The 15,347-nt window shown below is 33.9% G+C and overlaps 1 protein-coding gene across 1 annotated transcript; it reads left to right on the top strand.

Moving 5' to 3' along the window:
• Positions 1 to 3,279: 3,279 nt before the first annotated feature.
• Positions 3,280 to 8,489, top strand: LOC142622726 (uncharacterized). The gene is made up of 4 exons (XM_075796256.1): positions 3,280 to 3,605; positions 4,314 to 4,419; positions 7,787 to 7,935; positions 8,046 to 8,489. Exons 1-4 carry the CDS (start codon positions 3,465 to 3,467, stop codon positions 8,136 to 8,138), a joined length of 489 nt encoding a protein of 162 aa, XP_075652371.1. The 5' UTR covers positions 3,280 to 3,464; the 3' UTR covers positions 8,139 to 8,489.
• Positions 8,490 to 15,347: the final 6,858 nt, after the last annotated feature.

Genomic DNA, 15,347 nt, shown 5'->3' with positions numbered 1-15,347 from the left:
AATGTCATATTGTATGCGTAGATGTATGTTAGTGTGTGTATGTGAGTTTAAGATGCAATATTGAACATGCCTTTAATGAGATTAAGATGTAAGACACAATGAGTCAAAGCCAACCCACAGGTTGGGTAGGGTTGGGTGCCTAACACCTTCCCATCCCCATACCTAAATTTCGAACCCATACTTTGATAGTAAAATCAGTTCTTTCACGTAAGGGTGCTATATATATGGTTCCTAGACCTAAACTAGGTGGCGACTCCTTTTCTTTCTTTACCACGGTCCATTCAGCTAAGGCGTACCCCCCCCCTCGGTTGCACCCACAGTATGCAGACTCTATGTATGCGTACACGTACTCAAGCCCAAAAACCCTAATTCAACATTTTCTACTTCTATTTCTTTATTTCTTTTGTTTAATACGCTTTTGTTCTAGCTTGTTTTCACATGTATATTTCTTAGTTTCTCTGTTTACCCTTTGATTGTTCTTCACATGTTAGATTAGGGTTTCCTTTCAATTAAATTTTTTATGTGCCTTGAACATGCATGTGATATGATCATGCATTGATGCATATGTGCCGTAATGCAGTTAGGTAAGTCATACACTCACATAAACAAGCATTTTGGATGATGAACATGATAAATATGTTTGTTTGATGCTTTGTCACTATGCTTAGATGTTTGGGTTATATTCGATGTTAATACCTTGCTATCATGTCTATATTTCTACCCTTGTGATATCTTGTTTGTTCGCTATCTTAGATGAGATAATTTGATATGCATGATAGATGTATGCTAGGCTTGATATGAGTTGCCATGATAGATGTATGTTAGGGTTTTTGGGATGATTGATGGCATATTGTATGCTTAGATGTATGCTAGTGTGTGTGTGTGTGTGTGTTTAAGATGCAATATTGAACATGTCTTTAATGAGATTAAAACGCAAGACACAATGAGTGGAAACCAACCCATGGGTTGGGTGGGTTTGGGTGCCTAACACATTCTCATCCCCATACCTAAACTCCGAACCCATACTCTAGTAGAAAGATCATTCATTCCACGTAAAGGCACTATATATATGGTTCCTAGATTTAAACTAGGTGACGACTCCTTTTCTTTTCTCCATCACAGTCCACTTGGCCGAGGCGTACCCCCCCATTGCAACCACCACGATTTTCAATTTTCAGGAACTAAACTAAGTGTTTCAAAAAAATAGGAACCAAAATGAGAATTGGCCTAAAATGTAGAGACCAAAAGTGCATTTTCGCCTTATATATATATATATATATATATATATACATATATATATTTATAAAGATAAAAATCATACTTTAATATAATTTAACACTTCATTTTTTTGATATTAATGATTTCTAAAAAATGAGTTATTTTCTAAAAGTATTTTTTTGGAAAATTATCTCAATTTCCTATGTTTGATAGTATTTTTTGGTAAACTATCTCGTTTTTCTATAGTAAAGTTCTTAAAAATGAGAAAGAGTTGTTTTCAACATTTTCCTTATTATCTCTTAACTTCCTTTATTTAGTGTGACAAGAGATAGAATTGTTATCTAGAAAATTTTACGGAAAACATATAAAAAGTAAGTTATATTTTCCGTTGAGCAAAGATATTTTTCTTTTGGCATATTTTTTTTATGCTACTAAACACATGAAAACGCAAAAAACTATCTTCACAATATGTTTTCCATTGAAACAAATAGAATGTAAATGTAAATGTATATGTGTAAAGCTCTCTTCTAGAGACTTGAATTTTTGCCCTTACCCCCATAAGAATTTATACTTGTGGAGTGGCCCCCATGGGTGCGCCATGATGCGATTGATAATTTATATTTTTAAGTACAACAAAAAATTTTATTAACAATTAATTTATCCTTTTTCTCTATGCCATTATTGTAATTATTGTCTAGATGAATAATAGAATCTTAATTTTTAAATATGGTATAAAATCTTATCATTTTCATATTATTTCCTAATTATTTTTACCTTACCAAAAATAAATAAATAAAAGTCATGTCTATTTTTGCATAATACATTTTTTTTTCCTATTTTACATATTCACTTTTCAAAACATTTTATATCAGATTATATATTTTATACTATATTTCATTATAATATTAATTTTTCTTTATTTTTTTAATTTTCTTTTTTTTCACACACAACAACCACCATCTATTCTCTTCCTTTATCTTCGAAATACGTAAAGAATAGATAAAAAAAAACTAAATACAAAATGAATAGTAGTAAATTTGTAAATATACACAATTATACAGTCATTTTTAGTCACAATTGTGTATATGTTATACATTTTTTTTATTATACATTCACCATTATGAGTGCTCTAAAAGCCACAAATACTAAATTACATTATGCCACTTAGGCCGCGTTTGTTTCAACGGTAAATCAGTTTCAGAAATTATTTTCCGCATTTGTGTGTGTTTGGTAACAACTGAAAATTTGGTCAACCGAAAAATCATTTACCTTTGACCTTAAAAAAGCCCTTCCCACCCGTAAAATAAATTCTGTTTCTATTTTACCTTCAAATAGAAATTTTCCAGAAAACAGAGAGATAGGGCACAAAGAGAGAGAGAGAGAGAGAGAGAGAGAGAGCACGAAGAGAGAGTAGAGAGAGTGAGATCGTGCCCCAACCCGCGCCGGCGAGATCGCGCCTTCGCCATCGCCATCACAGATCTGATTCACGCTGCTCAATGCTCAAACCCATCTCTGATGAACCCAGTCTGATCGTCGTACCTAGTCGCCTCTCTCTCTCTCTCTCTCTCTTCGTTCTTCTCTGACCGAATTTGATGAATTTTTTTTTTTTGGGTTTTGTTGTTCTGTATTGAGAAATCTCTCTTCGTTCTTCTCTGACCAGATTTGAGCAGTTTTTTTTTTTTTGGGTTTTGTTGTTCTGTATTGAGAAATCTCTCTTCGTTCTTCTCTGACCAGATTTGATGAGTTTTTTTTTTTTGGGTTTTGTTGTTCTGTATTGAGAAATGATATTTGTTTGGAAGTTGAGAAAATGTGAGCAAAAAGTAGAAAATGTATTTTCTGTAATATTTTCAAGATCACAACCAAACACCTAAAATTATTTTTCAAAGCATTTTTTAAAATGCTAACAAAAACCTAAAAATATTTTCTTTTTCTAAAAATATTTTCAACTGAAATTATTTTACACTGAAAAAATATTTTACAGCCAACTAAACGCACACTTACAAAAATTAGGGAAGCCTTAAAAGAACTCAAAAAAAAAATAATAAAATAATAAAAAAAAAAGGGGAAAGATAGTGAGGACCCAAATCTCAAGTATTAAACCCGAAAGCAAACTGGAGTTACTGTAGGCTCTCCTTCACAACAACTCTCTCTCTCTCTCTCTCTAACAGATTAGCACTATCTCACAATCTATATATCTGTGGGGTTTTGGGTTTTGGATCTGAATCTGATAGGAATAGTTGAAAACAATGGAGGACTTGAAATCAGCCATGGAGGAGCACATGGAACAAATGGCGGATCTCATTCAGAAATTCTCCGCCGAGCTCCGCACTGGTTTGCGTCCGGCCTACGACAACTTCATTGGGTTCTTCCACGCCATTGATTGGAAGGTACCCAGATCTGAAAAAGACCCTCTCTTTGCAAACTTTACTGTTTTTCTAATAACTTAAGAGAATTTTATGAGTTGTGGATGTTTGTTTGCTTTGAATTTTGCTCATTGCATGATACCCATTTGGTGAAAATGTGTTTAAACGAAAACCCTCTTTTTCTTTTTCTTTTTCTGCTTTGGGTAGTTATGATTATCATATTCCAATTGAAAAATGTACAAATTGCTTAATTTATGTTATAATTTAAGAGATGCATGGTGATTTATAATGTCAGTGTGTTTGTTTTGCACTAGAACATGATGAATTTAATCGTCTAATCATTATTCTAACATCCCTGTCATGTGTGTGACATTTTAAATGGGGCTCAATACATTGGGTTTTTCACATTTTAAATGGGAGCTAGAGCGGAGACAAGGATCAAACTCAGGATCATTTTTCTTTGATAGCTTGATATAATTTCCAATTGTTCCAAAACCTTAAGGTATTAAGAAATGTTGAATCTAATAATTTAACCATTATTCTAATAATTGTACTTGTTTCATTCATGATCCAACTGTTTGATATCTCTTCAAACTGATTTTTGTGTATGCTTATTATATGATTTGTAATTTAGAAGGAGGCTTCACTTTAAAAAATAAAAAAATTAAGGAGCTTGCAAGAGTCATGGATCCCACTTCTTATAATTCTTTGATGTTCTATTGCTTTTGACAGGAACCTTGGTTAATGGGCTTAATGGGGTTCCATGTTGTATTGTTGCTGTTAACGATCTTCTCAAGGAAGAATGTCAACTTCCAGATGTGCTTGTTCCTTCTTGCATGTAGGTCTATTGCTTTCATATTCTGATTTTAAGTTGCTTCTCATTGTTTATAACGTGTATGATCCAAAACTGCCTTGTTAACACGGTAAAATACATGAATCTGATGCAAACACTCCACATTAGCTAGCAATGTCCTAGTTGTCATCAAAGAAAATAATGGAGTCATTTGACAGCTATATTACATGTATAACATATAATCCACCAATTTCTTGTAGATTCGATGGCCGAGGAAATAATAAAAGAATTAAAGTACAGGATGTTTACTACCTAAGACATGTTGTTGTTTTCAAAAGCGAGTTTTTTTAGTCCTTCTATGAGCACAAAAGTAACATAAACTTCATGCAAAAGAACCTCTTCTATCTGACATTAACATTTGAGTTTCTTAAAGTATTCAACAAAAGTACATGTTGTGCATTGTGCCATCTTGTATAGTAATAACAATGAACTCAACTTCCTCGAATTAAACTTTTTATTCTCTGATTACCTATGAAAAAAAAAATAGAACTCAACTTACTTAAGAGTGCAGAATGAATGAGCAATATTATGAAAGATGCCACTGAACTCCAGTACTTTTGTAAGCATAGGATTTTGAAATTATCTTGATTCTTATGATTTGGGGATACACCAGAGGAATCTTTTTTTATTTTTTTATTTTTTTTTTATAAATAATGGAATTGTATTAAAAAAGAACCAGGTGTGAAGAAGGAATCCAACACACAAGGTTGGAATGCATCTACCTTAGAGAGTGAAGATTAGTGTTCTAGTTGAGTTAAGACTGTTTGTTCTTTTGGAATTATAGTGCACTTGATGCATGAATATCCAGAACAATTCAACAAGAAAATTTAAAAACAGGAAAAATTAAGATAGAACCTAGAAGTCAGAACCTAGGCTTACTGGAGTCAACACCAAGCATAAGAAATACCACTAAGAGTTGGCACCAAACATGGTGACAATTTTAATAGAAACTTGTATTCATTAAAATAATTTGCCTTTGAAAGGAGTACATTACTTTACTCATATAAGAGTACTCAACCCTAATTCTAAATGTCACAGGAAACCCTAATAACTTATTACAAAAATATCCTAGACTATAAATAAAAATTCTAATTGACCTAATTAAATGCTTGGACCTTAAAATCAAAAGAAAATGGACTAAAAATATAAATGACTTGCAAAATTAAAATATTATCTCTTTGAGCCTCTTGCATTGGCACAACTTTGAGTTAGGGGTAGTGTTATGCCAATGTTCAAATGATCTCCAGTGACGGAGGAAACTACTGTGCCACAAATTTAGTCATTTATCCACCAATATCTTCATCATTTTTATTCTTTTCTTAGTGAGGGATCATGTTTTCTTTTGCTTATCTTGATTTGAATTCCATCTTCATTTTAAATTAAGTTGTAGCCTTTTTCATTCTGGGTAGCAGCAACCCATAATTCTTGTAAATTGTTTGATAATTCCCGATATGTGCCAAACAATTTTTTTTTTTTGGTATTTTCTGATGTATTAAACTATTAGATCAGAGATAGTGTTTATGAATGCATATAATTATGGTGCATTATCTTCCATTTTAAATCTTCCTTATTATTATAATGTATGTTACAATCCTTGACAAATACTTTCCACTGTCCACCACTTGAATTATGTTATTCAAAAGGCTCTATTCATTTCTATAGATTTTCAAATTTAACTTTCCCCAATAATTATGGAATGTCTTTGTCACAAGACGTTTGATTTTTCATGAGGCTTTGACATGGATAGCAATTTCCTTTTTTTCATTCTTTCTTTTAAAGTCTGGGAAACTTAGTCTATAATCTTTTTCTTTTCTTTTTTTCTGTTATAATTTTTCTTGTTGGGGGTCCACTCCCCACACCCCATCCCCCCCGGTGCGCCCCCTTTTTTTGCGGTTTTTTTTTGGGAGGGGGGGGGGATTGGGGGGGTGGGGAGGGGTTGGCTGTTTTGATGTTGTTTTATCAGCTATGGATTTTCAAATTATAAAACATTATCATCTACCGTCTACTTGATTATGTAAATTTGAACTCTGAAAGAGGCCAGAAGGTGCTTTTCTTTATAGCCATTATTAAAACCATCCTTAGCCTTTGTTGCAATATGCCTCAAATGTTTGGAACATTTTCTCATCTACATGGCACAGGTGCCTGTGTTTTATTTTATTTTATATTATTTTTTTGATTGGAAAGTTAAAACACAGTCACACACACCTGGTGGGTTTTGAACCCACCCATGACCTCACCCTCTACCTTGCTCTTACAAGGGGAGGATGTGCCCATTGGATTCAAGCACAATAAGACAACATAGATATGCATTTCACTGAATGTTTGGGTCAGTTTTCTCCTCCTATGGCAATAGAAATAGAGGAAATCAAAATTACTTGTGATAAATCTCTTTATAGGAAAATTCAAATGACTCTTCTATTGAAAGGTTCCCTGCATTATAAAAAATTAAAGAAAATCTCTTTATTGGTGTCCCAGTGAGACATTCTCTACTATTCCAAAAGCAGGACATTGCATTCATAGATTAATGTGATTATTGATCTTTATTTTGTTTGGAAAGTTTATGGAGGCTACTTATGGTGTGGCCTGCAATAACGTGGTTTTCAGATTGTTTTTTATTTATTACCTGGGCATAGTCATTACATTTTCTTGATTGATATTTATTTATCCATCATGTCCTAGGTTTCTTTTGTGAGTCGATTATGCTTTTTCCCTCAAAAGTTTCTAGTTGTACTATGATGTGTTTGAAGAATTGTACAATGTCTTGATAAGTCACCATTATCAGGTGCCATTGTGCTTGCATGTTGCAAATGAGTGGAAAGTCAAGTGGATAAGTGAAACCTACTAAAACACGGTGGAACTGGAAATACACAGACATACACATAAGAAACACATTAATATCCCCCCCTTTTTTTGTAGGTAATAATGTAATATTTGTTAATGAAACACATTGTTGTCCTTCCATGTTCACATTTCTGCACATAACAAGAATTTTTATGCTTTCATTTATGGTTTAATTCTTTTTTCTTTTGTTTCTTTTTTTTTTTAAATTCTCTTTGTAGCAATGTACCGATCAATTGAAATTTGGAATAGCTACCAAATAAGAATACCTAGCATTGAGTCACTATTTTCAGGTGCCATTGTGCTTGTATCATGTTGCAATTGAGTGGAAAGTCAAGTGAAACCACTAGAACACTGTGGAACTGAAAATACAGACATACGCATAAGGAATACATTGTTGTCCTTTCCACATTCACATTTGTTTGCACACACATAACAAGAATTTTTATGCTTCCATTTACCACTCTTCTTTTATTCTCTTTGATAATATTATATAAGTCATGATTTGGTGCAGTGGCTGGTGTATATTTTGCTGAGAATTTCAATAGATTACTGAGTGAAAACTGGAAGAGCTTTGCCGGCCAAAATTATTTTGATCCAAGTGGAGTTTTTCTCTCAGCATTATGGTCTGGTCCTCTTCTTGTCATTGCAATCCTGATTTTGGTCAGTCTATCAATTTGCTATCAAATTATTCCTTACATATCTACTGCTGCTGCTTCTTCTGCTTCTTTTTTCTAAGTTGTGCTTATTCAAACCTTATGTTTTCTTCGTAGGTAAACACACTCTTTTCCTTATGTTACCTGATTGTTAGATGGAAAAAAGCTGAACTCAGACATCGTGCAAGAGTTGCTCGTAAGCAGGATTGATTTCCTGTTGCTGTATTGCTGATTGAAGTACCCTCCACTCTTAATTTGTGATGTACATCCAATAGGGGTTCACTGTTGTAATAGGGTCTATAGCAGCATCTTTATATTCAGGAGTTGCTTTACTTTGGGTTACTCTTTTGCTTTCGAAGTTTTGAACGGTGTATAAATGCCCACAAACCCTGTATACCATTTTGTTTCCTTTGTTATAGCATTTTCTTGATTTAACTCAGCTTTTTATACTAGTGAGCACATTCATGAGCCATGTACTTGTCATTGTTGCTGCGGCTGTTGTATCCAGACTAGAAGGCGATCTATTTTGGTCTGTATGCTGTTTTGGGTAGTATTTGTTAATAAGCCAAAGTTTCGTTTTTTCATTTTAAGATTTATTTGTTGTAATTTCTGACTTGTTGAGAAATAAGTAACACTTAACAATTAGAAATGTGTTCTCAATAAGTCTCCTTTTTTTTTTTTTTGATGTAAAATGAATCATGTTGGAAGATGTTTTAGTTGAAAACATTTTTAGGAAAAAAAATTAAATTAAATTAAATTAAATTTACTTGCGTGCTTAGTTGTGTTTTTAAAAATGAAATGTTCGTGTGTTTAGATACTGTTTATTTTGCTGAAACTGAAAAATTATTGTTGAAAGTATTGTAGATAAAGGTAAAAAGTATTGTAGATAAAGGTAAAAATTAGTTGAAATCCCAAGTCCTGTCACCCAATAAAAAAAAGCCACCTAACCATCTTTTTTTACTCACTCCACATCACCACTTACTATGGCTATCCACGGGTCGGGTTTGGACCCAACCCGGACTCAATCCACTGGCATCAGGTGGAGGGCGGAGGAACTCGAAATCGATCATCGAAAAAATTGGTTGAGTCGGTTTCGGGTGAGGGTGAGCGTCGGTCGGTTCGGTCAATTGCCGAAGTAAAAAAAATCATTGAAATCTGTAAAAAGAAACGTCACCAGAATCTGGAAAATATCATCGGAAAATGGAAAATCATGCCAAAATCTAGAAAATCATGCCGGAGTTTGGAAATTCTCACTGGTTTCTGCATTTTATTCGCTGGAATCTTTTTTTTTTTTTTTTTTGCTAAAAATTGCTAGAAATGGCTAGATCTAGCTAAATCCTACCAGATCTAGCCGAATCTGGTCGGGATCTCGCCAGATCTTGTCGAGATCTTGTTGGATCTAGCTTTTTTTGCAGGATTTTGCCAGATTTTTTATACAACTCCAATCGGGTTTGGGTTGCTCAGGTTTTGGAGAAGCAAACTCGCCACTTGACCCGCCAGTGTCGGTTCTTGTGAATGGAAACCCACTACCGACCGACTGGACCTTCGGTTAGGGCCGGAATCAGGTCGGCGTCGGGCGGTTTGGCCGGGTTGTTGGGCTCCAGTTGGGTCTGGACAGCCCTACCACTTACCCATTAACTTAACTATTGTTAGAAAATCAAACCAAGGTTAAAACTAATAGAAACACAGCGAAAACATTCTAACCGTGTTAACCCAAACTCAATTAGCCACTTCTAGCCCCAACTGTGTTAGCCACTTCTCACCCAATTTCTGAAACCCAAAATTTTATTATACCCATTCAATCCTCTTCCCTCTCCCTTCCCGCATCATTAGACGAGTCTTTCGAACAATCATATGCTAGGCTTTCTTTCTTCTCCCTTGGATGAACAATGAGTACGATTGACTATTGTTCGGGGCAAAAAAGTTTCATTTCCGACAAATGAGATTTATGTTGGGTTGAGGGCCTAAACCGAAACTCAACGATGGGCTTGATGCACGGCCCAAAGGCTATATGCGAAGATCCAAATAATTCATTGTATTTTTGTGCCTTGGGCCTAGATTGAGACTTACAAGAATGACTCATAAACAATCCCTACAGCAGACACGTCAGTGTGGTTAAAAAGCATACTGTAAGAAATAGCACAATAGTAAAATGTTTTTGTAGAAATTAACCCAGCGGTGAAATGCTTCTGCAGAAAAGTAACCCAACTGAAAGTGCTTCTGCAAAAAATAGCCTAGTGGTAAAATGTTTCTGTAGAAAAGTAACCCAACAGTAAAGTAAAACGAAATAAACTTCCAGGTGTTAAGTATTTCACAAATTAAGGGAAACCTCCACATTTTCAGACTCATCATCCGTTAGTTCTGGAGAAGAGTCTTCTAACACAATAATATAAGGGAAAAATTCTATAGTAATAGTTACATCATAACCATCAATAGTAAATGAATAAGTAAATATCATGGGTTCCATAATAATGAATAATGAGAAAAGCTTAGTGTGAGATGAAGGGAGAGAGAGAGATCAAAGCTAGCGCAGCAAGATCATTATGGTGCCAAGACATGCTCATGGACATAATATATGTAGTGAGTAGAGGGAGCCATTTGTGAATAGTATGAGTGATGAGTGAGAGTGTATAGTAAGGCTGCTGGAACTTTCTGCTAGGAGTAGCTGAGCGTTTTTTAGTGAAAGTATGAGTGTTTTTGAGCTAGGAGTTAAAGAACTCAGTTTCTATGCTTAGAACTTAGTTTCTATGCTTGAAACTGAGAGCTTAGTGACTTAGAACTTTTCTGGAGTTTTTGAGAGAGCTAAACGGAGGGGTTTTGTGAGAGATCTTCTCTGTGAGTATATTTCTTAGTATGTTCTTGTCCTCCCCCCGAAGCATTAATGGAGAGTTCCATTTATAGTGGGGTTTAAAGGGGTAATTAGCAAATAACTTCTGCTAAATCTTTCTCAATCTTTAGAAAATCCTTACAGAATCGTTCTTAGAATTTTAACTAAGAGTGGTAAGCTCAACTTTTGGAAGATTCTTGCTGTTTTGGGTAATAACAGCTGGGAATCTGACTTAGCATTGAATGCTGATTGGCCTTGGCTGATGGGATTAGAGCATGCATTAGGCTAATGATTTTGGTTTTGCTGCTACTAGATTCAAAGCTCCCTAGGGCAGATTGTATCACCCCAAGCTAGGTGTTAACCTTGGAACCCTTGCAAGGAACTCTGTTAGGATCCCCTTGGTGCCCTCCAAACCACATTTTCCTAAGTTTCCCTATTTGGGGTTCATGTGTTTGGTCCATGAACTAGAGAATACACGTTTTTAGTAATAAAATGAGCTGATTTCAAGTTATTTCAGGAGCTTTAATGGCCTGGTCATGGCTACTTTTGTTTCTTAACTGAATGGGTTGGAGAAGAAAGAAGGGACAACTGGCTGAAGCTTTTCAGCTTTCTGTCATGTCACCTTCAGCTTTATGTCATATGAGAAATGATGAAATTTCAGCTTGTGAAGGAAGGGTTCAACCCCTGATGGACATGTGTCCTCTTCTGACTTGATTAGACAAGTTGAAACTTGATGGCAATGGACTCCAACTGTTAAATTGTACTAAGTTTTGGCTGATTAGCTCACATGAGCTTCAGCTGCTGGGATTTTATATGAGCTGGGCTAGCTCAACTGGGCTTTGTAGTTGAGCTTCTTTGGGCTTGGTTATCCCTACAAAATGAAGAGCTTTGTCATTGGTAATATACATGGGTTTTTATAAATTTTGTAAGAGAGGTATTTCTTGAAGGATGAGTATTTATATTTTCCATGAGTGGAGGATTTAGTATATGTGAAACAAGTGTTAAGATAATATTTGAGTTTTGTAAATATGTGCCAAAATAGCATTTGGGTTTTATGAAATAGTTGCCAAAATAATATTTGGGCTTTGTAAAATAGTCCCAAATTAATATTTGGGCTTTGTAAAATAGTCCCAAATTAATATTTGGGCTTTTGCAAGTAGGTGCCAAAGTAGTATTTTGGGCTTTATGAAATAGATGCCAAATTTGTATTTGGGCTTTGTAAAATAGTACCAAATTAATATTTTGGGTTTTGTAAAATAGTTTCCAAAATAATATTTGAACTTCATGAAATAATGCCAAATTAATATTTGGGCTTTGTAAAATAGGTGCCAAATTAATATTTTGGGTTTTGTAAAATAAATGTCAAAATAGTATTTGGGCTTTTGTAAATAGTTGCCAAAATGATATTGGACTTTTAGAATTAGTTGACAAAATAATATTTGGGCTTTATGAAATAGTGCCAAATTAATATTTGGACTTTGTAAAATAGTGTCAAATTAATATAGTGTCAAATTAGTATTTGGGTTTTGTAAAATAGTTGCCAAATTAGTATTTGGGCTTTGTTAAATTAGGTGCCAAAGTAGTATTTAGGCTTTGTGAAATAAATGTCAAAATGATATTGGGCTTTTAGAAATAGTTGCCAAAATAATATTTGGGTTTTTAGAAATAGTGTCAAATTAATATTTGGACGTTGTAAAATAGTGTCAAATTAATATTTGGGTTTTGTAAAATAGTTTGCCAAATTAGTATTTAGGCTTTGTAAAATAACTTGTCAAATTAGTATTTGGGCTTTGTTAAAATAGTATCAAATTAATATTTAAGCTTTGTAAAATGGTTTGAGACTTTTGTAAAAATATTGCCGTGTAGTAGCGGACTTAGTAAGAGTGCCATATAGCAACGGGCTTTGTATAGGTGTCGTGTAACAGCGGACTTAGTAAAAGTGCCGTGTAGCAACAGGCTTAGTAAGGTGACGTGTAGCAACGAGCTTAGTAAAGGTGGCGTGTAGCAATGAGCTTAGTAAGGTGTCGTGTAGCAACGGGCTTAGTAAAGGTGCCGTGTATCAATGGGCTTGGTAAAGGGTTTTGTTGGGCTTTTTGGGTCTTGCCCACAAGTTAAATGATTTTGGGATTTTTGTGGAGGAAGTATAATTTTGTGGCCCAATGTTGGTAGCAATGTGATAGGTATTTTTTGTGAAAACTCAAGTTGGATAATGTGTGGAATATGATAGGTAATATTTATGAGAGCCCAATAACATGGAGAATATTTGAATAATATGTGGAAAATATTTATGCGGGTTTCAAAATAATTCTTGGGCTTGTGTGGGTATTTTTGTGAGTAGGCTAAAGAAAGTAGGGCTCGAAAATTTGTATCTCAACAACTGTAAACTATGGCTGAAGTGGTTGCTGGAATCCACACACCACCATTGCAACTAACTAAGATTGTTCAAGACTCATTTCACTCTTCAATGTATCATTTTCTTAGCTTTGTTTTACTTTTATGTAGTTTATAAATATGGTGTCTTTTACATGTTTGATAAAAGCCCAAGATGAGAAAGAATTAAAATAATGAAATTTTTATGTGTTGTTTCCTTTTTATCTAGTTTATAGATATCAAAAATTAAATGTTTATGAGTCTATGGTGTGAATTGTTAGAACCCAATCCATACCCCTGCCTACTTTTTGTTTTTGGGTTTATTAAATGAACCTTTGTTTCTTTGGTCTTAAAACAGAGCACAAGTTCTAAATGAACCTTAAGTCCAAAATGTAAAAATAGTTCAATTTTTTTTCCTTAAAGTTTATAGTTTATACACACACACACACACACACCATTCTAACCATTTTTTTTAATTATCCTTTTGATTTAAGTTTCCTTAGAAATGTGTTTCGTGATGTTTTTAATCATAGATATTAGAGCCGATGAAGAACTACAAGATGTTGAAATTTGCTTGGAATGGTGGTGCACAGTGAAGAGGAAGCATATAAATTGTAAAATGATTATACTATACGAATTGGGTTTAGTGTTCGAAAAGAAAAACTCAAATATGCAAAAAAAATGGTGTAAGACAACGAGAGTATGCGTGTTCAAAAAAAGGATTTCCACGAGATGGTGACCATTTGGATGATAAGAAATTCAAAAGATTACAAACTAGGACTCGTTGTGAAACTAGTATCCGGTTTACAGTGACAAATGGTGAGTGGAAAGTTACTCATTTCAATCCTAATCATAATCATGAGCTTGCAAAGCCTAAAGAAAGACCGTTTTTAAGGTCAAATTGAAAAATAACTGATGCTTAGTTAGGTGTAATAAGAACTTTCAAAGAAGCATACATAAGAACAGTAAGTACATATTCCTATTTAGTCGAGGAAGCTGGAGGATTTGAAAATGTTAGGTTTATAAAACGAGATAGCTATAATGTGGTGAACAAGCAGAAGTTAATCAATGTTGAGGCTAGATATGCTCAAAGTTTAATAAACCATTTTAAACAAAAGCTAGCAGAAGATCCTATGTTTTTTTACGCAATTCAAGTTGATCAAGAAAATCAAATGACACAGAGAGAAATCCTCATTTTTTGTACCATTGTTTTCTACCCTAAACTATGACCACATACCCACCACACCAAGGTCACAACTAATCTCCAAAATAGATTTTCATACATTATTAAATAGAGAAGGGAGGAAAAACACCTCACCTAATAATCTCGCATGGGGTGAGACATTATACCCCGAAGTGGGCTCTAAGGAGGACATCAAAGATTTAAGTGGGGAAAATTGTGATGCTTTAGAATGATATTAAATTAGTAGTGTGTGTTAAGTTCCATATTAAGCGTATACTAGTTTGATCTAGGCTTTATAAACAAATATAAAGAGACTCAATTATAATTAGACTAGTCCTTTTAGGTATACAGCAAACGTGACTAACATTTTTCCTTGGGCTGGAAATGTTTTAGACCTCTTTTGTTCCATATAAATGGGGCTCAAATGTCACCCCTAAGTTTAGTAACAAATTCAAATAACCTTTTTTAAAAAGGAAAATTCAAATAAGTAGACGATGTAGTACTCTAATTTTCCAAATCTTTGGTGTGTTATAATTATTTCAATAGTAATTTGATATACGCCATTGTAAAACTCATATTATCTATATCTATATATATATAATTGAAATATAATTCTTTTAGTATCAACTTTTCTATACTTCCAAATTAAACCATAAAGTTTTAAAAAAATTAAAAGTAAACCCTAATTTTATTTTAGTGATCAACTTGAGTAACAAATTAAACCATATTGTTTAAAAAGATACAAATTAAACCCTAATTTTATTTTAGTGTGAAATTATTTGTGGCCTATTGAGTGAAACAGTAATCTTAAAAAAAAAATCAAGAGAGAGAGGGTGTGTCTTCTTGACAACTGCAATGACCTGTTTAACCTCCGCTTTAAGGTCTCATGCCAGCGTTAGCCCATCAAACACTATCATTAATAAAGTTTTCTTTTTCTTTTTCTTTTTCTTTTTTAAAGAAAATTAATATGATTTAAGTTTGTGTGTTTTGATGAGAAAGTCCATCACAAGTCACAACACTCTTGTTTTGAGCTGTAGTG

This window comes from Castanea sativa, chromosome 1 (genome assembly GCF_040712315.1).
Source record: "Castanea sativa cultivar Marrone di Chiusa Pesio chromosome 1, ASM4071231v1".
In the NCBI taxonomy this organism is placed as follows: Eukaryota; Viridiplantae; Streptophyta; class Magnoliopsida; order Fagales; family Fagaceae; genus Castanea; species Castanea sativa.
Note: the sequence above shows the minus strand (reverse complement) of the source record. Positions and strands in the feature narration are given on the sequence as shown.

Excerpts from the sequence above, each read along its gene's own strand:
- LOC142622726 (XM_075796256.1), top strand. The coding sequence starts at position 3,465 with ATGGAGGACTTGAAATCAGCCATGGAGGAGCACATGGAACAAATGGCG. Across the intron at positions 3,606-4,313 it reads TCCACGCCATTGATTGGAAG|GAACCTTGGTTAATGGGCTT; the intron begins GTACCCAGATCT and ends TGCTTTTGACAG. Across the intron at positions 4,420-7,786 it reads GTGCTTGTTCCTTCTTGCAT|TGGCTGGTGTATATTTTGCT; the intron begins GTAGGTCTATTG and ends GATTTGGTGCAG.